General features: G+C 40.9%; 1 protein-coding gene across 34 annotated transcripts in view; it reads right to left on the bottom strand.

The window, feature by feature from the left end:
* The window catches only part of dlg2 (discs, large homolog 2 (Drosophila)), a 298,249-nt gene that overhangs the window by 121,251 nt on the left and 152,811 nt on the right, over positions 1 to 24,187 (bottom strand). For 23 of the 34 annotated variants that reach the window (XM_056240225.1, XM_056240227.1, XM_056240214.1 and 20 more), the window contains one exon: positions 23,582 to 23,641. The exons of 8 other annotated variants lie outside the window; for them this stretch is intronic. In XM_056240225.1, the coding sequence (XP_056096200.1) occupies positions 23,582 to 23,641 (60 nt within the window). Of the gene's footprint in view, positions 1 to 1,442; positions 1,550 to 23,581; positions 23,642 to 24,187 lie in introns of those variants that run through there. 3 more of the 34 variants (XM_056240242.1, XM_056240243.1, XM_056240248.1) reach the window with 3 other exon arrangements.

The raw sequence follows: 24,187 nt of genomic DNA, 5'->3' as shown, positions 1-24,187 counted from the left end.
ATTAAAGAGCCAAACAACTTTAAATTTCTTTAAAAAATGACCATATTTAAAAGTTGAGACTTTGTTTCATATCAAAAGTCCTGTCTGTCAGCGCGTTGTCACTGTCTTCTTTGCTCAGCGATGTATTTTTCACTGCGTGAGAACATGATGTGTGGCGTGAGACAGGCATGGCTTGTCAGACATAGCAACAGAAACTAAAGGGGGCGGGTCTTTACGAACAGACAATTCCGGGCCTTGAACGGTTATTAATCGCGGCATGCCGTACCAAGCTCAAGTGGAAATATAACTGAAACCGTTTATTACCATTGTTCGGCCCGATGAAGGAAAAGCGGCTATTGATAATAATAATACATTTTTCTTGAGCAGCAAGTCAGCATATTAGAATGATTTCTGAATGATAATGAAGACTGGAGTAATGGGAGCCAAAAATGCACCTCTGCCATCACAGGAATATATTACATTTTAAAATATATTAAATTGGACAAAAAGTTATTTAAATGGTAATAATCTCTCACAATAGTACAGTTAAACTGTATTTATAATCAAATAAATGCAGCCTTGGTGAGCATAAGAGACTACTTTCAAAAACGTTCAAAAATAAAAGGGGGGGGGGGTCAGGGGGTGTAGATAGGATAGAGGGGGAAGGGGGGGATTTTAGGCTGAATTATGACATCGACATACTCTGGACATACATTGGGAGATTCCCCCCATAAAAAATTCCAACCCAGAACATTTGCACACCAAGCATGTAGGTAAAACCTGTTGCATTCAAATCCCACACCTTTAGTAACAGTGATGAGGACCCTTGCTGATGACAGCAACCATGATCTTCAGCAAGGGCACCAAAGTGGGGGAAATTGAGAGAAAGAGAAAAATGAGAATTGAAGTGAGCCTGTCAGAAACAGGACTAGAATAAAATGAAAGCAGACAGGCTAGGTTAGGACAACTCGGATATGGTGCTAAACATCTCAAGATTGCGAGAGTCGGCAGAGGGAGAGAAAGAGTGAGAAAGAGAAAGGGAGACAGACTGGTCAACTTCACAGATGGTACAGCGTGGTAAACACGACGATAACAGGAAGACAGCAGGTTAAGAGGATTTTCTGCAGTTTAATGAGAACGGTACAGATCATTATTAATGCTTTGTAAAGCAAGCTGGAGTTCCGACAATGGGATACAACGTTATTATATTACTTCCACTATAAGACGCTGAAAATTAGATCTGGCGGGGTGGAGGTAATCAATCTCAACCGCTTTTTAGCATTAACAAACTTTAATGAAAATAAACGACAAACCTGACAACAATATCTTTCCTTTCACACTAATGATACTTCAACCACAAATCCACCTTTTGTTAAACAATTCGGATTAAGAAGTACTTCAAACAAGGTCACATTCTTCTGAGTGAACTCTACGATGAGTAAATGAATATCTCCCACACCTACCTTCTGCATTTTAGCCTTCCTAGCATTCTGAAGCAGCCTGCGTCCCAGCTTCTTAGCGTACCAAATGGAGGCAAACATAGTGTGGCTGAGCGGAATCTCTCCGTATGAATTATGAGTAAACACTGTGGAAGAGTCACCAGCCACAGCGTCAGAGAAAGAGAGAGAGAGAGAGAGAGAGAGAGAGAGAGAGAGAGAGAGAGAGAGATGCTCTTCACACTCCTCTCCCCTCAGTAATAATCTACACACACACACACACACTCAGCCTAGAGCAGGTGAGAGAGAAGGAGGGAGGGCAAAAAGAGACAGACTGCTCAGAGAAGTCGCAAATCTTACATGCACTCTCTTTCTCATTAACATCTCACAGATTTTTTTCTCCATTCTCTTGTCTGCAGGTTTATTTACATATTGTCAATTGGAGGTCTGAGCAGTAGGTTTTCTCCTTGACGGTATCGTGTGCAGGATCTTAATCTGACGTGCTAACAGAACGGGCGACCCTGGGCCACTACAGCCCCCTTGTCACTGAGGAGTGGTACATGAGTCTGCCTGGCCCCGGTTCAGGGGCTCTTCTGGCTGTGTGAGAGATGAATGTGGTTCCCCAAGCTACTGGGATAAATCATCTAACACTCCTGAGGTTCCTCTGGGACCAAAAACACAATCTGTCTGTGCCATCAGTTAGGATAAACATGAGCTGTATCACTCACACTTCTGAAATGCTTTGCTCAATTTCACATCTTCGTGAGACCGCTACTGTCACTGAACATAATGCACAATAAGCAACTTATATTGTGTTGTAAAGAACAAAAAAACACAAACAAGATCTAATCAAAGGTAAAGTTCACCCAACAATGGAAACTCTATCATCATTTACTCACCCATTTCTTCTGTGGAATGATGAAAAATGTCTTTCTTTTTTCTTTTTTTTAAATGCAATGATAGTCAATGGGCTCCAATGTTATTTGGTTCCTGACATTCTTTGAAACATTTTCTCCTGTGTTTCGCAGAAAAAAAGTAAGGTTTGGGATTATATGAGGGTGAGTAAACGAATCAAAATGTTTGGGTCCCTATAACATATCAATTGTCTATCAAAATGGAGACTTATGCTAAAGTATCCTGTTTCTGAAATCTTCCTCCTGAGAAGAAAGAAACTCAACAATCTATCCACTAATGTTAGACAAGGTCTCAACAAACTGCCCAGATTTGCTCAGAGATACAAAAGTCTGCAATCAAAAGTCAGAGATCTTAATATGAACTGAAACCTTTTTCTTTCTTTTAAAAGAAAATCTTTTAAAAGACCAAATACTTTGGGCTCTGCTTTACACATTCACTCTACAGCTCTATACTCTCTGAAAGTTAACAATTATCTCAATTGTTTCTATTTTAAACTCTCCTATGGGATTGTAAGAGACAACAATGATACTTAATGAAGCATAAATGAGGACCCAATTAAAGGCTGTGTCTACATTTAATCCGGATACATTCATTTCAAAATGCTATCCGTCCACACTAGCGTTTTCAAGCGTTTTCCAAAACTTTCTCATCCACAAGGTAGGAAAACACTAAATTCATCTTACAGCGCATGCGTAAAACCTCATAAAAGCTCCCTGAGATGAAATGGACAGGACAGACATAAAGTTTTCATACTATACTTCTGGTAGAATTATTTTTGTTTAGCAAAATATCTCACCATTCACTGATACGTCCAGGTCGCACTCAGTCACCATTATATGTTTGGTCTAAAAGGAAACTGCTTTCATGTTTTCCAGCAGGACAGCAATTGCGAGTACATTTTCTGTCACCTTTCCAGGACTGAGATATGAAGAGTGTACAAAGTAACATATCAACAGTGTGAAAATGAATAGCACACAACAGACACAATAGTGGTATATCTATCGGTACAATATCAGTCACATGACTAAAAATGTTTCATTTTCGAATATCGTTTTCAAATTTATCCACTTGAAAAAGTGTTTTCAAAAAAGTCAATTTTCGCAGGACAAAAACACTGTGTCAATGTGGACAGAAAGCCAAAACCAATAAAAAAAGATGCATTTTCAAACGAAAATGTATTAGTGTGGACAAGGTCAAAGTTAACATGAAATGGAATTTGCAACACATACTTCCAATTTTTCAAAAAGAGTAAATTGTAAAGGTAGAATGGGTTCTCTTTCATAGGTTCACTCAACGCTGCGGAAAGCGCAGTGGGATATTCTCTGAATGTGCCGATTGTCTGAAGCCTTATAGAATCACGCCAATTCATTGGCTGATGGCGTCCGCGCGATATGGCTCCGCCCCGACGCTCTTACGTCGCATCATTACATATTCGCGCGCGCGCGCCATCTGCTCCTCAGATTTCTCTACCTTCAGAGCGAAGCGGTCACGTTGCCCTTCGCTCGTGATTTTTCTGAGCTACAAATACATCTGGATTATTCTCGGCGCTTCTGCGACTGTTCAAGCGGAACTCTGTTTCTCCTTACGGTGAAGTTGCCATGGATTACAGACGCTGTACTCCGCCATGTGCTCGTTACATCGCTAACGACGACCCACACAGTAAGTGCGTTAAGTGTTTGGGTTTTTCACATGCACGTGAGGCAGTTATAGGATCGTCTAAATGCAAATTCTGTGAAAATTTGTTGCTCAAAACCCTCAAATCGCGGCTCGCGGTCTTTGAGAGGGAATCATTCGTCTCCCCCTGTCGCGCTCCCGAGGCCTCTCGAGGATCCGCGACATGGGGTTCGGATGTAGAGCTTGAGGATGTGGAGTTCGAGCAGACGAGCCCCGCTCTTTCTCTCCCTCCCTCCCCTCAGCACGCGCGAGGCATGCCAGTCGAATTTTCACACGATTATTTGCGCCCCAGCCCGGGAGCACGCGATGCGGTTTCTTTCGGGCTGGAGGATATACTTTTTACCGAGGCTTCCGACTCCGAGGATTTCGGGCCTACTCTCGCCGACGAGGTTATCCCGCCGAGTGGCCACGAAGCGCGGCCTACTGCGGCCTATGCGGAGCTCGTTGACGTGCTTTCGCGCGCTACGGAGAAGCTCACTATTGATTGGCCCGACGAGCCACGTGAGTCTCAGTCGTCGAAACTCGACGAAAGGCTTCTCAGTGGCCCTAATTCTAGGCCTCAACGGAGGAAGCTGCCATTTTTCAGTGATCTGCATCATGAGATCTCCAGATCCTGGAAGCAGCCTTTCTCTTCGCGCCTCACTAATGCGGCTGCTGCTGATTTCACCAACCTGGTAGGCTCTGTGGAACAGGGCTATTCCGCCATTCCGGCGATTGAGGAAACTTTAGCCGACCATCTTGCTCCGTCGTCTGCGCCGTCCTGGAAGTCGCGCCCCCTCCTCCCTTCTAAAGCATGTAGGACTGCTTCCTCTCTCATTGGGAAATCCTACATGGCGGCTGGGCAGGCAGGCATGACCCTGCACACTATGGCCATTCTCCAGGCCTACCAGGCGGACGTCCTGAAGGAAATGGACGAGGGCGACGGCGTGACTCCTGAAGCGGTCAAGGAGCTTCGTAAGGCTACGGATTTAGCCTTAAGAGCCACCAAGCATACCGCACGCGCTATAGGTCGCTCTATGGCTGGTTCTGTTGCGGTGGAGCGCCACTTGTGGCTTAATCTCACGGAGATCCGTGACAAAAAGAAGGTTTTCCTCTTGGACGCCCCCATTTCTCAAACGGGGTTGTTTGGTGAGGCGGTCAACACAGTGGTTGAGAAATTCCGCTCCTCCAAATCCCAATCGGCCGCGTTCAGACAGTTCATGCCCAGGAGGGCTAGGGAACCTTCTGCTACCGCCCCGGTGCGACCCAGAGAACGTCCCTCTCATAGACCGGATTTCTCTTCCAGAAGAAGCGAACCAGGGCATCTCCCACCTACCACGGTTTGGGGAGCCCGCGGTCGCCCGTTTCCCCGTCAACGGCCTCACAAGCGCCTCCAGTTGAGGCGGTCCGACAAACCGACTGCTCCGGCGGCCCAGAGCCGTTCCTGACCTTCCGGTCAGAAAAAGGAGAGCTCCTCTGCTTCCTCAAGGTTGGGTCAGACCGCACAAGCGTTTCTGCCCACCTCCCAGCTCTCCTTTCCTTGCCCTGTCACCTTCGCCACTCAGAGCGTCTCGAAGTGCAGGTCATATTTCACCTTCTCTACTCAGTCTGGTGCGGCCGCATCCTCGGAGGCACTTTCCGTTTTCCTCCGGAGCAGGCGGATCTGGTCACCATGACCCCAGCATCGATGCCTCCCATCACGTGCCAGGACGCCGATGGCCCTCCTGCACAGTCAACCTCTTTACTCCAGGAGCGTCAGCACGGCACCCTCACTCAGGTATGTCATCTGCATTACAACATCCCTCCTCCTCTATCACATTTCCTTCCAGAGTGGGAGCGCTTACCAGGGGTATCGTCTTGGGTTCTTCGCACAATTCGGTTCAGCTACACTCTTCAGTTTTGCCGCAATCCCCCCTGTTTCAACGGGGTGTTTCCTACTGTAGTAGACAGCGCCACTCAGGCTTCTGTACTTCAGCAGGAAATCTCTTCCCTTCTTCTCAAAGGAGCAATAGAGGAGATTACTCCAGGGGAAACCGAGCGGGGCTTTTACAGCCGTTACTTCCTGGTCCCGAAGAAGGGCGGCGGTTTGCGTCCCATACTGGACCTCCGCCGACTGAACTTCGCCCTTTACAAAGGGAAATTCAAAATGTTGACGCTGAAAGCTATCATATCTCAGATTCGGCCAGGGGATTGGTTCGTGACGATAGACCTAAAGGATGCTTATTTTCACATCCAGGTTGTACAGCGACACAGGCAGTTCCTCAGGTTCCTCAGGTTCACCCTAGACAGGCATGCGCGTCACCTTCTCCTGTGGTCTCAGAGCAGATTCCTATCTCTAAGAGCGGTTCATGTCCCAGGGGTTCTGAACCTCGCGGCAGATTTTCTGTCGAGACAGAAACTCAGATCGGGGGAATGGATGTTGAACCGCCAGACGATGGCCCTGATCTGGGAGGTTTTTGGAGAGGCGGAGGTGGACCTCTTTGCATCTCAAGAGTCGTCCCAATGCCCGCTTTGGTTCTCCCTGAGTCCCCCGGCCCCATTGGGGATAGATGCGTTCGCTCACCCTTGGCCAACGCAGAAACTCTATGCCTTCCCGCCCATCAAACTGATCCAGGCGGTCTTGGCCAGAGTGAGAGAGAGCGGAGTCCGCCTCCTCCTGGTAGCTCCGTTCTGGCCATCTCAGCCATGGTTTTCGGAGCTAATTCCTCTACTGGAATCTTCCCCCTGGAGGATCCCGGTCAGGGAAGATCTTCTGTCCCAGCTACAGGGCAGGATATGGCATCCTCGCCCAGACATGTGGAAGCTGTATGTTTGGCCGATCAGAGGCCGTCGGCATTAAGCTCTGGTCTCCCAACTGACGTTCAGGAGACCATTGCGAGTGCTAGAGCCCCTTCTACAAGGAGATTATATTCTTCCAAATGGAGGGTGTTTGAGACTTGGTGCTTAGCACATGATAGGAGCCCAGTTAACTGCCCTGCTGGTTCAGTACTGGAATTCCTGCAGGAGAAGTTTGCTGCTGGAGCAGCCGCTAGCACTCTCAGAGTTTATGTCGCGGCTATTGCAGCGCATAGGGAATCGGATGAGATTCCCCTGGGCAAATTAAGGTTAGTTTCTGCCTTCATGCGTGGGGTGAAGCGCCTGAAACCGGCTCGCTCCCCTAGAGTTCCCCCATGGGATCTTTCTGTTGTCTTAGAGGGTTTGACGAAAGCCCCCTTTGAGCCCTTGGAGTCAGCTCCGGAGAGGATTCTGACTCTCAAGGTTTCTCTTTTGTTAGCTTTGTCCTCATTAAAGCGGGTGGGAGACTTACAAGCTCTTTCTGTTAGCGAGTCTTGCTTGGACTTTGCCCCTGGCCTGGTCAAAGTTTCCTTGAGGCCGAGACCAGGGTATGTCCCCAAGGTTCTTTCCTCAACTTTCCGCTCACAGGTAGTTAACCTTAACGCTTTCCACCCTCCTCCATTTTCGTCTGAGGAAGATAGGAAGCTTAACTTGCTCTGCCCAGTTCGTTCTCTTAAGATATATGTAGACCGCTCAGGCGGTTGGAGGAAATCTAACCAGCTTCTGGTTTGCTTCGGTGCTAGCCGCCATGGGCTTGCTGCATCAAAGCAGAGGATTTCTCACTGGGTCTCAGAGGCTATCTCGTTGGCTTACGGGGTGCGTGGCTTGCCTTCACCTCTTAGCATTAAAGCACATTCCACCAGAAGTGTAGCATCTTCTCAAGCTCTTTTCAGAGGAGCACTTTTGGAGGATATTTGTGTTGCGGCAGGCTGGTCCTCTCCGCACACTTTTGTAAGGTTCTATAGCTTGGATCTTGACATGACCCCGGGTTCCCAGGTTCTTTCTGTTTGAACTCATTTCGGTCGTTGTCTCTTTTATCTACCAGTTATAAAAGCGCTCTAGCTTGGCGAGTTTGGTAGTCCGTTCCCACTGCGCTTTCCGCAGCGTTGAGTGAACCTATGAAAGAGAACGTCTCTGGTTACTTGCGTAACCTATGTTCTCTGAATAGGGAACGAGACGCTGCGTTAGCGGCCAAGCTCCTCGCGCTGCTGACAGTTTCTTTTCGGCAGAGAAATCTGAGGAGCAGATGGCGCGTGCGCGAATATGTAATGATGCGACGTAAGAGCGTCGGGGCGGAGCCATATCGCGCGGACGCCATCAGCCAATGAATTGCCGTGATTCTATAAGGCTTCAGACAATCGGCACATTCAGAGAATATCCCACTGCGCTTTCCGCAGCGTTGAGTGAACCTATGAAAGAGAACATAGGTTACGCAAGTAACCAGAGACGTTTTATTATTATTATTTATAAATTTATTATAAATTAAAGATAAACTTTTTTCTTTGGAGTAACGAGCACCAATTAATTACACAAAATATGAAATAGGTATTATGAAAGCAACTATGGTCTTGATTTTATTTGGACATTCAATCTCCTGAGCTATACCACTGAGAAACAATATTTACCTCCTAGGAATGGCTTATACTACCATTCAAAATTGTGGGGTAATTGTTTTTAAAGGAAATTAATACTTTTATTTAGCAAGAATGCGATACATTGATCAAAAGTGAGAGTAAAGACAAGATTTCTATTTTAAATAAATGCTATTCTTTTGAACTTTCCATTCAACAAAGAATCAACGGTTTACACAAACACATTAAGCAGCACAACTGTTTTCAACATTGATAATAAAAATAATCTTGAGCATCAAATCAGCATATTAGAATGATTTCTGAAGGATCACGTGACAATATTTTTGTTTAAATAATTGCAGCCTTGGTGTGCAAATCATTGGATGAAGCCATGAAGTCATGATAAATGAAAACTTGTACTTGTCTATAGTGATTAACCATCATTTGCTAATGTTTTTGTACTGCTTATTTCTAATAAGAATGCTTTACATTTTTCAAGAGCCTTCATTTTTAACACCCAGTTGACACACAGATCAATGGTCAGCCCTCATACTTGTAAGACACTCATATTTCACACTGATCTGGTAAGTATGAGTATTACGGCAGGAGGAGAGATTTCATTATTCTTCCTTCCGCTTCCCATCACACCCCAGCATGCATTTTCACACGCTGCAAATGAGCTTCTTTTCAACATCACCGAACGTCTTCGCTGACAACGTCACACATTCACAGAAATGCACTCATCAGCAAAAGTAAAAGAACATAGTCTTTGAAATCCCAGAGGTTCTTTCAACCATTCCTAGAGTAGCTCATAGTCCTGGATGCACTGATAAGAGCCATCAGATCATCTATCGACGATAATAGTAAATCTGAATCAAAACCTTTTCAGGCTAAATGTATATTATGGTGGTAAAAAAAGTTAATTCTACTACATCAAAATGGGAGCACTGAGATCTGAGCAGGCAGAGTGAGCTCTTTCAGCCAGCAAATACGTCAAAATGTTAACATGAGGGTGGTGTGGGATCAACAATGAAGGAGGGCTATGATTCGCCCCGTGTGGGGGCGAGTGGAGGCGCTACAGAGTTACGGAAGCCTTGACTCATGATGTTACTCACTGATGTTCTTTCGACAGCATGGAGCTGAACAAAAACATTGGAGTACGCCTTAAAGACGCAAAACACATTAAATGAGTGGCAAAAAAGCCACAGGCATAGAAAATATGGTAGAGAGCTCTAATGAGATATAATAAGGGGCACAACAGAACAGGTTTTTGAGCAGGAATAAATAGGCTATTCTGTGCTGGGCACAATTTTACAAGTACATTTTCTTTCTCATGTTTTAAGATAATGAATACATGAGAATGTGAAGAAAGCTGCATGTATAGCTCCAGGTTCATACATCAAATTCTAATTCAGTTAAATATTTACACAAAATAAAGCTGTGAAATTGTGAAATTCTCTTCTTAAATAAGGTCATAAGGAGATTAATCAAGCGGGTTTATAGCTGAGAGCTAGGCATGATTCGACCCAATATCCTCATGATTACTAAAAAGGATAGCAGATATTAAATCTAATCAACCTGTGGGTTTCTACACTCACCGGCCACTTTATTAGGTACACCTGTCCAACTGCTCGTTAACACTTAATTTCTAAGCAGCCAATCACATGGCGGCAACTCAGTGCATTTAGGCATGTAGACATGGTCAAGACAATCTCCTGCAGTTCAAACCAAGCATCAGTATGGGGAAGAAAGTTGATTTGAGTGACTTTGAACGTGGCATGATTGTTGGTGCCAGAAGGGCTGGTCTGAGTATTTCAGAAACTGCTAATCTACTGGGATTTTCACGCACAACCATCTCTAGGGTTTACAGAGAATGGTCCGAAAAAGAAAAAACATCCAGTGAGCGGCAGTTCTGTGGGCGGAAATGCCTTGTTGATGCCAGAGGTCAGAGGAGAATGGCCAGACTGGTTCGAGCTGATAGAAGGGCAACAGTGACTGAAATAACCACTCGTTACAACCGAGGTATGCAGCAAAGCATTTGTGAAGCCACAACACGCACAACCTTGAGGCGGATGGGCTACAACAGCAGAAGACTCCACCGGGTACCACTCATCTCCACTACAAATAGGAAAAAGAGGCTACAATTTGCAAGAGCTCACCAAAATTGAACAGTTGAAGACTGGAAAAATGTTGCCTGGTCTGATGAGTCTCGATTTCTGTTGAGACATTCAGATGTTAGAGTCAGAATTTGGCGTAAACAGAATGAGAACATGGAACCATCATGCCTTGTTACCACTGTGCAGGCTGGTGGTGGTGGTGTAATGGTGTGGGGGATGTTTTCCTGGCACACTTTAGGCCCCTTAGTGCCAATTGGGCATCGTTTAAATGCCACGGCCTACCTGAGCATTGTTTCTGACCATGTCCATCCCTTTATGGCCACCATGTACCCATCCTCTGATGGCTACTTCCACCATGTCACAAAGCTCTAATCATTTCAAATTGGTTTCTTGAACATGACAATGAGTTCACTGTACTAAAATGGCCTCCACAGTCACCAGATCTCAACCCAATAGAGCATCTTTGGGATGTGGTGGAACGGGAGATTCGCATCATGGATGTGCAGCCGACAAATCTGCGGCAACTGTGTGATGCCATCATGTCAATATGGACCAAACTCCCTGAGGAATGCTTCCAGCACCTTGTTGAATCTATGCCACGAAGAATTGAGGCAGTTCTGAAGGCAAAAGGGGGTCCAACCCGTTACTAGCATGGGGTACCTAATAAAGTGGCCGGTGAGTGTATAGCTAAAGAATAAACAGTGGCATCTAAGCAGCAATAATAACTAAGAATAAATTGAATTTGAGGCAAAAAATCTATCCTGCATTGAATCAATAAAGGGCTCTATTTTGCTAAATGACTCACCTGTACACCTTGTGCTTGTTACGTAACTACTGCACTTCATCTACAATTCTCATTGAACTGCTACATATTATTATGATCGTTACATAATTCCAGGACTGAGCAGAGTAAAGAGCTCTTGATTCTCCTCCGACGCAAGCTGATTAGAGAATATTGTTAAGGAACTCTGGTATCTATGCATCACATTCACAAGAAATAACCACACTTTACAGTAGTGTGCAGCAACTTTTACTTTCTTAAAGGTGCAGTAAGTGATTTCTCAGAAACGCTGTTGAAAGTGGTTCAGACCAAACGCCACAACACACTCGTAGCCAATCAGCAGTAGGGGGCATGTCCACTCATGATGGGGGAGGAGAGAGAGAGAGCAAAAGGGAGATTTAAAGAAAGACTATAGAAAGAGAGAGCGGAGAGACATTACAAAAGAGAAAAGGAATATCACTGGAAAAACAAGCTTATGATCAGGCAAGAGCTTCAGGACCTGTGTTAAAGGGATAGTTCACCCAAAAATAAAAATTCTGTCATCAATTACTCACCATCAATTACTTACGAAGTTTCTTTGTTCTGCTGAAAGAAATTTATACAGGTTTGGAACAACTTGAAGTGAGTAAATGAATTCATTTTGGGGTGAACTATCCCTTTAATATTAGAAAAGCTAAGCGGGAAGGCCTGAAAACAGACGGCAGGGTAGTATTGTTTTTGTTCTATATGTGAGTAACATTGGTTTTGCTATGTTTAACAGGACCAATATGCTTGCTGTTGTTGTAATGTTAGGTAGTAACAAGAAGTTTTTGAGTGGAACTTGTATGGTACAATTAAATATAAATCTTGCTCTAGGCAAATCACACTTATTTATCAAATGACAATTATTACACATAAATTATGGTCCACTGGAAACTTAATTTTCGTTTCAACTGGTGCTGAAATATGCTTGCCTTAGCAGAGCTCCTTCATTATCAGATCTGGCTTTGATTATCCTGCGGCGCATCTGTAATAGATGGGCTACAGTAGTGCGTTTTTCAGACTGCATGCGTTGCAGCGCGGCTATTGATTTTTGCACACCAGGGAGCTCCGTGTACACAGGGATATTTCCTTGCACTGCCCGCTCATGTCTAGGAAATGGGCCGAGGGGCATTGCATTCTCTAAATAATAGGTCTACCCCAGAGGGAGTAAGTCAAATCCGGATGGTGGCTTTGAGACCACAACTTGTTTAATAATAAGTTCAGGGCTGTCTCAGGAACAAGCGGGAATGTGGACGGCGGCTGAAACGACCGTTCTGTAAAGAATAGGAAACACGGATGCTCATACAGTATATTCCATAATTCATCCTGAAAATGTATTCTAAGCACTTATCACATCCCTCAACAATCACAATCCAACTGTACACACAAACACATTAAGATTCAAAGCAGGCATCCAGAAAACAGTTTTTCCCTTTCTGAAAGGGTAAAATCATTTCTCGCTCAGATATGTCACTCATGGCCAAAATGCTGAAATCAATCACATTTCATCTGGAGGTGATAGTCACTGAGATGGCAGTAGAAAATGTGGCTGTACGCCTTCACATGACAGAGCCCTAGAGGAAATGATTAAACCAAAAGAGACACTAAGCAGAATCGAAAGAAAGAAAGAAAGAAAGAAAGAAAGAAAGAAAGAAAGAAAGAAAGAAAGAAAGAAAGAAAGAAAGAAAGAAAGAAAGAAAGAAAGAAAGAAAGAAAGAAAGAAAGAAAGAAAGAAAGAAAGGATTAGTGGGATTAGGATTAGTTAATTAACATTAGGTAATCCCACAGTTATTGCTGTCGGCAGATGGATCAGACTGTTGGTACTCGACAGGTTGTAACGATAAGATTAAAATGTGTGTATTGCACAACAGTTTTATAGTCAGAGGACACACACACATTCAGATCAGTATTTGTCTCTCAGCAGAGTCAGGCAGTCAGAATCACACAGCCATACGATCCTATTGATCCCAGTTAAATTACGGAGCCACATCACGACCTTGACTCTATAGACATGGCTGCGTGTCCCCCACATGCAGAGTTACGTCATGTCAAGAATGAATCATGGCAATGTAACCATGGCCATGGTGACATATTCCCATCTGAAATTATGAATAATCAAACAAATATAAGTCACGATCGAATAGATACTATTTACTTTCTCAATACACAATCCTGATCTTACTAAGAATAATGTACTGGTGCATGATATCCCCCCCAAAAAGGGTTTTTTAACAAATCACAAAACTAAGCCCTCTTATTTTTTTTAAAGAGAGACCACACCCACTTTTCACAATACAATCAATTCTTTAGGTATAAAATTAAGTCCCGTCCTAAATACATATATCAGTGTTTCCCCTAGGATTTTTTTTCAGGGGGGGGGGGGGGGGGGGGGGGGGATTGGGGGAACTGCTAGTGTTGCGGAGCGGGCGTGTTACGAATACGTGGTGTAAATTTTTTAGCAATCAAAAAGCATGTCTAATTAATTGAAATAGTGTATTATGAATCATTAAACGTATATACAACATTTTAAAAAAAATATGAAAAAAAATGTCACACTAATTCTGTGTTGTGTTTTTTTCTGGTAATAAAATGAAGACATAAAACACAAATTTTATCATTTATCATCAATTTTAATCATATGAAATTAAATAAACTTTTTGTCAAATAACGTGCTGCACAATGAGCTTTACTGTTAAAATTAAAACATGGATTGTTCCTTAAATTCAGTTTTGATGATAATTTATTTGGATTAGTGTTAGTATTATTACATTGGGTGGGACATATCTAAATTCTACTGTACAACGGTAATATATTTCTGTCAAGTTAAACCGAACTTTTATTTTGACGGGTTGCCGCGAAGACCTTTTGAGTTTGTGTGTTTATGTCATAATGACAGTTTTTCTCAAATGAAGCGGTTAAATGATCACGAAGTGACTTTCGGAGTGGATCTAGAGCCTGGAGAGGAAGTTTATGCATTTGAGTCTTCTTATCCTCCTGAGACCCAGAAAAAAAAAGTTTTTTGAATTTAGTTTTTTTCCATGTCATCACACTGTTTAGAGCACAATAAACAAATGGTAAAAAAACATATATAAAATAATATTTTATTCATACGTTATGCTATGTCCTCTGTAGTGGACGCCAGGACTAAGTTGTTTAAAAAATAAAATGACATGAAATTATATGTATAGGCAAAACCAATGGGATTTTTTTTTCAATCACCAATACATTTTGGGGTTTCAGGATTTTTTCAACCAAAATTTGTATAAAGATTATTCTCAACTATGTTATGAAAGAAATAATGGAATGAATATATACACCATTTTACTTTTTGCAATATGTGGGTAAAATGGCCATAAGTTAATATTCCCATTCAATGCAATGTATCTATACACTGTATCTAATTTGCACATTAATGTGTTCTTGGAGCAACATTTAATGAAAAAATAAGGGTAATAATTGGAGTAATAATTGGCAACATTTTAATAATAATATCTAATATTTCATAGGAATATTGATGTATAATTTATTTCCATATTCACTTGTTGTGTCTCCCAGAATGCCTGATAAACATGATTTTAGTCCTGATGTCCTCTACAGTGGGCACGTTTGAAATCAATGTCCTGTTTTGTAACAGAAAGTCTTTTTTTTATTTGAAACCCCTTAACATTTTCCTGAGATGTTGTTTTATGAAATACAATTTAAATTATAATTACAATATATTATCATATTTCCATAAGAATGCTACATTTGATCACTAAATTAATGTCAGACATTTTTAAAGACCAAGGAGAAGTTGTTTTCATGGTGAAACCTCCAAACATTTGGTATCTCTGAAAAGTCCTGAATGTGCTCTTTACAGGACACCCAGGTTGTGTCATGTGACATGTATGATGTCAGAGAAATTCACTAATATATAATGTCCACTACAGTGGACAAAAGTCTATTCTTGGGTCCCAGGAGGATATAGGCAAAAAAAACAGCGCAAGCGTCACACGTGCTTCAGTGTGTGTGTGTGTGTGGTAAATTAAACTGCGCGTCGGCTGCACCATTCATTCACACAGAACAAGCAGGATTCGTATTTAAATTGTCTTTGTGGTTTAATATCCACACACACTTGTCTACATCGCGATTTGATTTCAAGTGTATACTGAACTGCTTTCTATTTATTCCTCAAAAGATTGACAAATTCCATGAAATTCCGCGTTATACAATAAATTTCTTTTTTATGACTGGATTTCGTCAGCAATTTAGGGGGGGCGGGGGGTCGTCAAAACAATGGTAGGGGAAACACTGATATATGCATTAATGAACAAGGTATGTTCAGTCATAGGTGGGATGTGTTGGTATGCATGAGGAACATACAGTGGGCTGGGCAGATTCCTGGCCCACATAAAGGGCAGAGGCTCTGACAGTGGTCCACATCAAAGTCATCTGTAGCTCGTGCTCCGGCAGGTCCCCTTTACCCCCTACTGTTCTGCCTATAACACTTTCTCAATTTGCATCCAACAAATGTGACCGTATAGCACTAGGAGCCAACTGCAAAGACTTCATCTGAAAAAGCAGTGGACATAAAAAATAATAATAATATACTTTCAAATTTTAAAAATACACAAAAAAATATACTGTAACCTATATATACAAAACCTTTCAAAAGTTTGGGGTCAGAAAGGTTGTTTTTGAAAGAAATAGCAGTAAAGACCTTTACAAAGTTACAAAACAGTATTTTTATAAACTAAACATATAACTCAAATTATTATTAAAAAAAAGAAGAAAAACTTGAGCTTAAATTAGAAATGTTGCCTAAAGAAAAGTTGTTTAATTAGAAACGATGCAAAATTAGGAATGTAGCCTTGGGAAATAACTTGAATAAAAAACAATACTAAAACTGATAAATGTAATTTAAAAATTAAATTGCTTAAAATAAATAAAAAAATTATTAAAGCACACAAAAAAAAACTGCTATGATTTCTGAAGACTGGCTGCTGAAAATTCATAAATTACATTTAAATATTTCATCTTATTACTATTTTTACTATATTTTTGATCAAATATATGCAGCCTTGGTGATTTCATTCAAAAACATTAAAAAAATCGTACCGATCCCAGAACTTTTCAAAGGTAGTTTATATTAATGTTTATGATATCATTTTTTTTTTTTAAAGATAGAGATTATACTGAAACTGAATTAGAGAAATCTGCATCTATATTTGGTCTCTATCGTTATACAACAGCACCATTCACGCAATGATACATCATACCAAATGTTTAGTAATCATTGTCTGCACTTCAAAAAGTCAATGAAAAAGTAGGTCAAAGTCAAACATTTTGTAAAATTGATGCCCCAAAGAGTTTAACGCATTGGCAAATGTCCGTGAAACATGTGAGAGGGACGTAATTCTGCCTCCCTCTGCAAGTGTTAACAGGAAACAGATGGAAAGTGTGAGGCTAAGAGCCTCAAATGAGACGCTTCTCTTTAAATTGCCTTTGATCCATCTGAAATGGAAGAGCAGAAGGTATACTTTTATTCAGTGCATGCTGAAATATCAACATCAAATTAGACACCATTTTGCGGATGGCAGTTCCATCAAGGTTTTGTAAAGGAGCACGGGAAGAGGGCTCGGAATCTGCCCCTTCCAGGAAATCTCCCACCGCCTGCCATATGCATTTACCCTCTAATAGCAAATCAATTTCTCTAGAGGCCGTATTGTGTAATGGATTCTGCCTGAAACGCAACCTCCATTGCCCTCCCTTCCAGTTTTCGCTGTCTTCTCCTTCCGACTGCTCCTCTCTCTTGGTTTCCAGCCAGTGGTGGGTAATTTGGGGTGTTAATTGCAGTGTGTTATTGTGCCCTGTCAGGTTTGAAAGGAAGCACTGGGAAGCCACTTTAAGATGCCAACATGCATATGCACACGGAGCTCTCCATGGTGCTGCAATGCCATCGTTTGTGTACTTTACAAAAACGATATGTCTCAAAGGGACCCGGGAGTGCTCTTTCTCTCTCTCAGCCAGTGACTGAACTGCTTTAAAGTGCACTAAAACTGAGTTATATCACCAATGCAACAGCCCATCCCTAGCAATCACCTGAACCACAGGAAAGACTCATGTGCTCTATATAAACTACCAATGACTCATTGTGGTTGGGAAATAGTTTTAAGTGCATTGTACAATACATTTCTCGCTTTAACAAAGCTGTGAGGTGTGCACTGATTGAGCTAAACTTGAGTTTCCAGGTGCACTCTGGGAGATTAAAGGCGGACGGGACTTTAGACACTCTGACAAATCAGGAAGTGTAACAGTAGAGCAGTGCACAGCAGAAGGGGAATGAGGCAGATAAGAGCTCTCAAGTCAGATAAATACAAGAGGTCGAGGACAGGAAGAGATTTGGACCTTAGAAGACCTACAGTCCTCTTTTTTTTACCAGAACAGTGTAATGTGATATGGAAAAAAAGAAAAGAAAAAGAAAAAGATCTGAAAAGTGGCTGCGTTTACACAGCAGGAGAAAACAGCTGTCATTTTACACACCTAACACTACATTTTAAGGAATCAAACTGGAATGTCTGTCTGCAATGCATCACGGTTATGTAGTTATATCATTTTAATGATAAATAAATATAATAATAAAACAACACTGTTGTTCAGACATTTACATTTACATTTACATTTATTCATTTAGCTGACGCTTTTATCCAAAGCGACTTACAATTACTATACATGTCAGAGGTCGCACGCCTCTGGAGCAATTAGGGGTTAAGTGTCTTGCTCAGGGACACATTGGTGTCTCACAGTGGATTCGAACCCGGGTCTCTCACACCAAAGGCATGTGTCTTATCCCCTGCGCCATCACCACCCCATCATCCACATTTATGAATTCTTTTCCCAAGACAACTTCTCTTCAGAGGGAGTTTACTTTCTGTCAGTAGCTCAGTGCACAAAATGTGACAGGCACGGTTTGGGTTATGAATATTCATAAACGATTTGGTATTCATAAATTCATACATTATTTTATTATTTAAATGATAAAAAAAAAAAAAAAAAACATTTTCTGAAAGGTGGACGTTAGTAGGTAGCCTTAGTCACAGTGGAATTTCATTTCACAGTTTAAGTGTTTGTTTAGCCCACTGTGAAAACAACCAACTGCTTGATTGTAAAATGTGACTAGGTTATTTTTTATTTTTTTAAATAACACTGAGGTCAGGATTAAACAAACCTCTTTAAAATATCTGGGCAAATTTTGTCATTTCTAAAAGCCATTATGGTATGCCCCAGCATGTGATCAACAAATATGGACAGGTAGCCGTTACTCTGAAAAAAAGCTACAATCCATCAAGTTATCTTTTTTTATCTCAAAAAGGATGACACGGTGGGCAGACATATAATCAGCTGAGCAGAAACAACATAAACATGTGCTGTGCGTCGGGTCCTGAAGGTCTCCGAAAACCTGTCAGTAAAACACACTTCACATTCTCTCTGTCGTTTAGCACTTGCAGTCCAGCATAACCCTGTTAGAGCTACTTACACTCATTAGAGATACAGGGTGAAGGTCACACACAGACACACAAACGCACACACACAATAACAAGGTCAGACTCAAGCGTGGGTCTGATTATTAAAAACATTTCAGTCGGGCACATCTGTTACCAGGCAACTGCCACGATCTGACTGCATTCATGGGTTTAAAAAAGAAGACAAACTTTAAGATGTGAGGAGGACACAATAGCATGTATCCTGTCTATAAAACATCAATGCTGGGATTTGCTACAATAACTGAGACAAATCAATATAGTCGCTTAGTGACAGTTGAATTCAAAATACTCACTTTTCAACATTGATTTGGCCCAAACAGATATTTCATCACCATTAAAAAACTCTTATTATTTCCAAAACTGCATTTGGCTTGAAGAATGCATTTCAAACAGTATGTGAGGACTGATCAGGGCGCCTAGATATGTTCTCTTTTATAATCCCCAGTCTTCTTAATCTGCAATTATGGAGACAGTTTAGTATTCATATCGCCATGTTTGCTTTGGTTAAGAATGACCTTCCTCAGCATTTGTGTGAAAGAAAGCTAAGGAACAACAAGATAGTTTTGCTTTGACAAAACACTACACCTTCTCACGGGTTAAATATGTAACGTTTTTGACAGATATATTATAAGACAACGAAACATAAGTATCAATGCGGTGAATACACTGTAGATAAGGAAGTTCCACCTTTAATTTAAGCACCTATCAGCTTATTCAAGTACATGAATCTTTTCTTTCAAGATGGCTGCGGAGTGATTTTCATAAGGACTTTGCTGACATTTTTGACTAATTCAACTGTTAAACATACCATAAAACATGTTTGAGCTCAGCAACAGGTTCTATGATTAAAGTTATAATAAAGCTAGAAAAGAGAATGTTCTACCAGAATGTACAATGTACTACCAGTGTTACACCCGCCAGCTGGAGTGCCCCGGATAACCCCGAGAGTCTGTCCAAACTGCACTGTCAATTTTACAGAAAAAAATGCTACTGCAAAAACTGTAAAAATCCTACTGTAAGCTACTGTACTATTAGTTGGTTAAATGTAAATTATCTTACCATACAGAGTGAAAAACTCTAAATGGTTTAACATCACATTATATATGTTATACTGTAAAATGTATGGTTTTGCAAGTAAATCTATGAATTATTGTATCATTTATAGTGAAAAACAGTAAAAGGACATTCCCAGAACTCCCTGCATGACACATCACATATGATTATAGTTGAAGGTAAACCTTAGATTGTTATATTAACATTCTACCACATAATGAAATATATGATTATAAACATATTTTTACAGTGACTTTCTGGCAAGCTGAGTTGCATAATTTTTATCATAAATTTAACAGGATATTTAGAACTTTTTCTAAATAATCTAATATTTATTGATAAAGGTGCAGAAATGATATACTCACCTAATCAGCAGCTAAAGTCCTTCTTAATAGGCCTCAAAGAGTCTATTCATGAAAGGAAAACCCACACTGGCAAAACATGACTATTTTCTGTCCACACACTACATTTAAAAACAACATAGCCTACTCTCCTGTAACTCTCCAAACACACTCTTCAATCTTTCCTCTCCGAGGGTGTGTTTAAGTGTGTATGCCATTGGAAACATCACAAGACCTGACTCCTAAAACCCCTTCAAAACAAAACAGTCTATGAACGGACTAATGAGTTCATCTCAAAAAAAGATAAGACCCCGGAGCCAATTTCATTAAGCTCATGCTTCAGGACAGACATAACCGCTTTAGTTAAAGTGATGTGACAAAAATGAGAAGACCTGAAAACAATTACTATGCTAATGGAGCAAATTTAAACTCCTTGACTTCACGTTACAAGCGCTGGGAAAATAATGCCTGTCTGTGGCTGATATTCTGCACTTGTTGAGACACAACCGCGGCAAAATAGTGCCACTCATGCTGAATATGAACAGAGATACAGCTGTTGTGAGAGGTATGGCATCGCTATGTAGATCTTGAAAATATAAAAATAAAAGCTAATTCAAAATATAAATAAATACTATAATAGTATACACATAATGCTGATGCTGTGTGAAATTTTTACACTATTGACAATAGATAATGGACCTTTTTAGTCACACTTTTTGCAACAATGTTTAATTGGGGGGGGGGGGGGGGGGGATGTATGAGCAGTAAAAATTGAGACACTTGTCCAAAGAACACTTCTAAAAGTACTTTAACATATTTCTTCCTGTTGGTAGGCTGGTTAAATTATTTTGATACGGATTTAACAGTAATCAAATTTGCGATTATTTAATGAATTTAGGTCTTTCCACAACTCTCCTTTCCTTTTTTTTTTTTTCTTTCCTTCGCCTTCCACCTCCTCCTCCTCTCTCCTCTTTTCTTTTTGAGGTAATTGCCTGATCTCTAATTCCACCCAAGGCTCATCTCCCAGACAATCAAGCCTGGTCCTTTACCCCGACCTGGGCACACACAGAGCCCTGACTCTGAAGTAATCATTTCACCAGGGAGGAGAGATAACCAAACAATCACCATTAACCCTGAGCCTTTGCTGTCTCTCACTACTGTTCTGAGATGCTCTCTCTCGGGAAGAAAAAAACTCTCCAATCACACGGATTCTGCTAATAAATATCATGCCTCCCCCCTGCCAAGCTCTGCTCATTAAAACCACAGATGTTTGCTCGCCTCCTCAACTAGTGGATGGCTAATATCTCAACTGGAAGGTGCGTGTCCTTTCTGGTTGTTATGTTATTCAATAACACGGCTTGAGGATCGATATCATGCCATCCGACTGTCAAGCTTCTGAGACGCCTGTCTTATGCAGCGGTACAATTAGTGCTTTGTGTTAAAGCAGCGTTTCAGTAGGAGGACTGAGGCTGAAAACAGGCGGCGGGTGTACAAGCTGATTCACAATGTTTAGCCCTGCAGTGATTCAGGCAGAATAATGGAGCTACATTTCTTCGCTCACCTCTTGGCATATAAGTCTCACACTCACTCTCTCCGAGCCACGAGGGGACAGCAAGGCTAGAATATACATGCAGAGAAAGTCGATGGTGATTTAATCAACAAGTTTGGCTGTTGAATAGAGTGCATCAAGACTGAGAGCTTCTATTAGTCTAATGTAGCCAGACCTTGACCATTGATAAAATCTGGTCCCAAACTTATTCTGGCCAAGAACTGCACACTTAGCAAGGAAAAGGTCATCTGCTCAACATGTAAAACAACCAACCACAATTTAGAGATAAATAATTCAAATATGATGTAACCCTGAGAGCAATACAGTTATGCTCAAGGGTATCTTGTTTACTTGTAATAAATCCAGCTAATCAGATTGAAGCTTAGTGTTTTTTGAAAGCTTTAGCAATTTTTTTTTACAATATGCATCAAATGAACCATCAATATGCACCGCCTGAGGCTAAAGATGCGGTCATACTATACTTTGTTTTCCATTCACTTCCATATGTTAAGTATATGAATACAGGAAATGCAAGCATATGCGCTTAAGTTTCAACTGTCACTGCATACCAAAGTTTGGTGAGTTCTGACCCGTGAATCCATATAAATTGTTATTTTAAATATATATATAAACAGATTTATTTTTAACTAATAACATTATCTAATATTATTATTATAAATCTAATATTAAATACATATTAAATATTTAAAATATACTGAATAAATTAAAATACAGTATTTAATTCAAAATATTATTTAATATTAGTAGTATTATATTATTGAATAATATTTAATAATATCATTTTTGTTATACATTTTATATTAAATTATAAATTAAATAAATTATTCAAAATATTTAAAATATATAAATAAATTAAAAACAGTAATTTGTTTTTAAAATAATCTTTCAAATTAAAAAGTATAATATATCAAATAATAATAAAATAATAATTTGTATAACCTCAAAATTGATGCAGGAATGTCAGCTAGCATTTTTGTTTTTCTCAGGATTAACTAAATACCTCATTCAATCCTGAGGTGTGACAGATCTACACATTGAAGCTGTAAGCTAATTTTCGGTGGCGCATCCCTGGCGTGAGCGGGGAGACTTGGAGAGGACGGGGTGTCATGGTGACGGTCTGCTGAGGCCGTAGCATTAGCACAACTAACAGACTGAAGAGGCAGAGAGAACGGTTGAAGTGTGTGTCTGTGTAAGTGTGTGTTTTCTTTTGTGTGTGTGCATACAAGTAGTCCTGGAAGGCCTGATAAGACAGGGTGATACCAGAAGTGTGACACAAACTGTACCTGCCATACAGACTGTGTATAATCACTAACTGCTAATGCAAGAACTGGAAGATCTTTTAAAGATGCACATTCACACACACCTACACACATACACTAACAACCCCACAAAGACTTCTTTCAAAAGGTCTGTGTACCTCATATGCAATAAACATCAAAATATCAGCAGCAATCACACTGAATGACATATTTACCACGAAACAAACATCACAGGTAAAATAATCAAAAAGACGATTATCACATAAATTGATTTCATTTGCGTAAACCATATTTGGAGAAAATAAATGTGATTTCACTGCACAAATGGCTTTCTTCAAAGGGAGGTTCTGTTTGTTATTCAGACCCTCTGAAGAATTTCATGCGGATGTCAAAACGGTTCGGAACATTGGCACAGACGTAATGTTCCTGAGTACAGATGAACCACAACAACAACCACCACCACCACGACAACAACAACAAAATAACGGGGGGAAAAGACACATTCAAAATAAAGATCACAAACTTGCCAGGTAGTTTGCTGCGGTCACCCCTGGGTATGTTAGATCAAACCGGGTAACCAGCGCAGGCTGCAGGCGAGAAAACACAAAAGAGAGTCACCAGCAAGTCGGCTGCACTCAGGGAAGGAAGAGAGAGGCTGAAGAGACAAGATGAGAGATGAAGAAGACACAGAAATACTGCATGAACCATGAGAAGAAGAAAGAAAAAAGATGGTAGGATGAGGCTTTGATTTTAAGGTTATTTTGGCTCTGACCCCCAAAGACAACCTCCCGACCATAGATACACACCACTGGTAAAAGCAATCTAAAAGGCAGTTTACACTGTGCACTTGCTTTCAAAAACAGCTGGACGGAGAAAAACGAAAATGCATGGAGATGCTTTTTAAAAAGTTGAACTGCATTTAACTTGACACGCCATCTTAAAGGGGTCATATAATGCCATTTTTGTACAAGTTAATGTGAATGTTTAGGGTCTAAATGAAAACTTTGTAATATACTTTTATTAAAAATTCTCATTAGTATTTTAAGAAAACACTAATTCTACCTGGTCAAAAACAGCTCTGTGCATTTGCCTTTAAATGATAATGAGCTTATCTCACTCCGCCCCTCTGTTCT

This window comes from Rhinichthys klamathensis, unplaced genomic scaffold, assembly GCF_029890125.1.
Source record: "Rhinichthys klamathensis goyatoka isolate OS25496 unplaced genomic scaffold, OSU_Roscu_1.1 h1tg000585l_1, whole genome shotgun sequence".
NCBI classification, from domain to species: Eukaryota; Metazoa; Chordata; class Actinopteri; order Cypriniformes; family Leuciscidae; genus Rhinichthys; species Rhinichthys klamathensis.
This window is presented reverse-complemented; position numbering and strand designations above follow the sequence as displayed.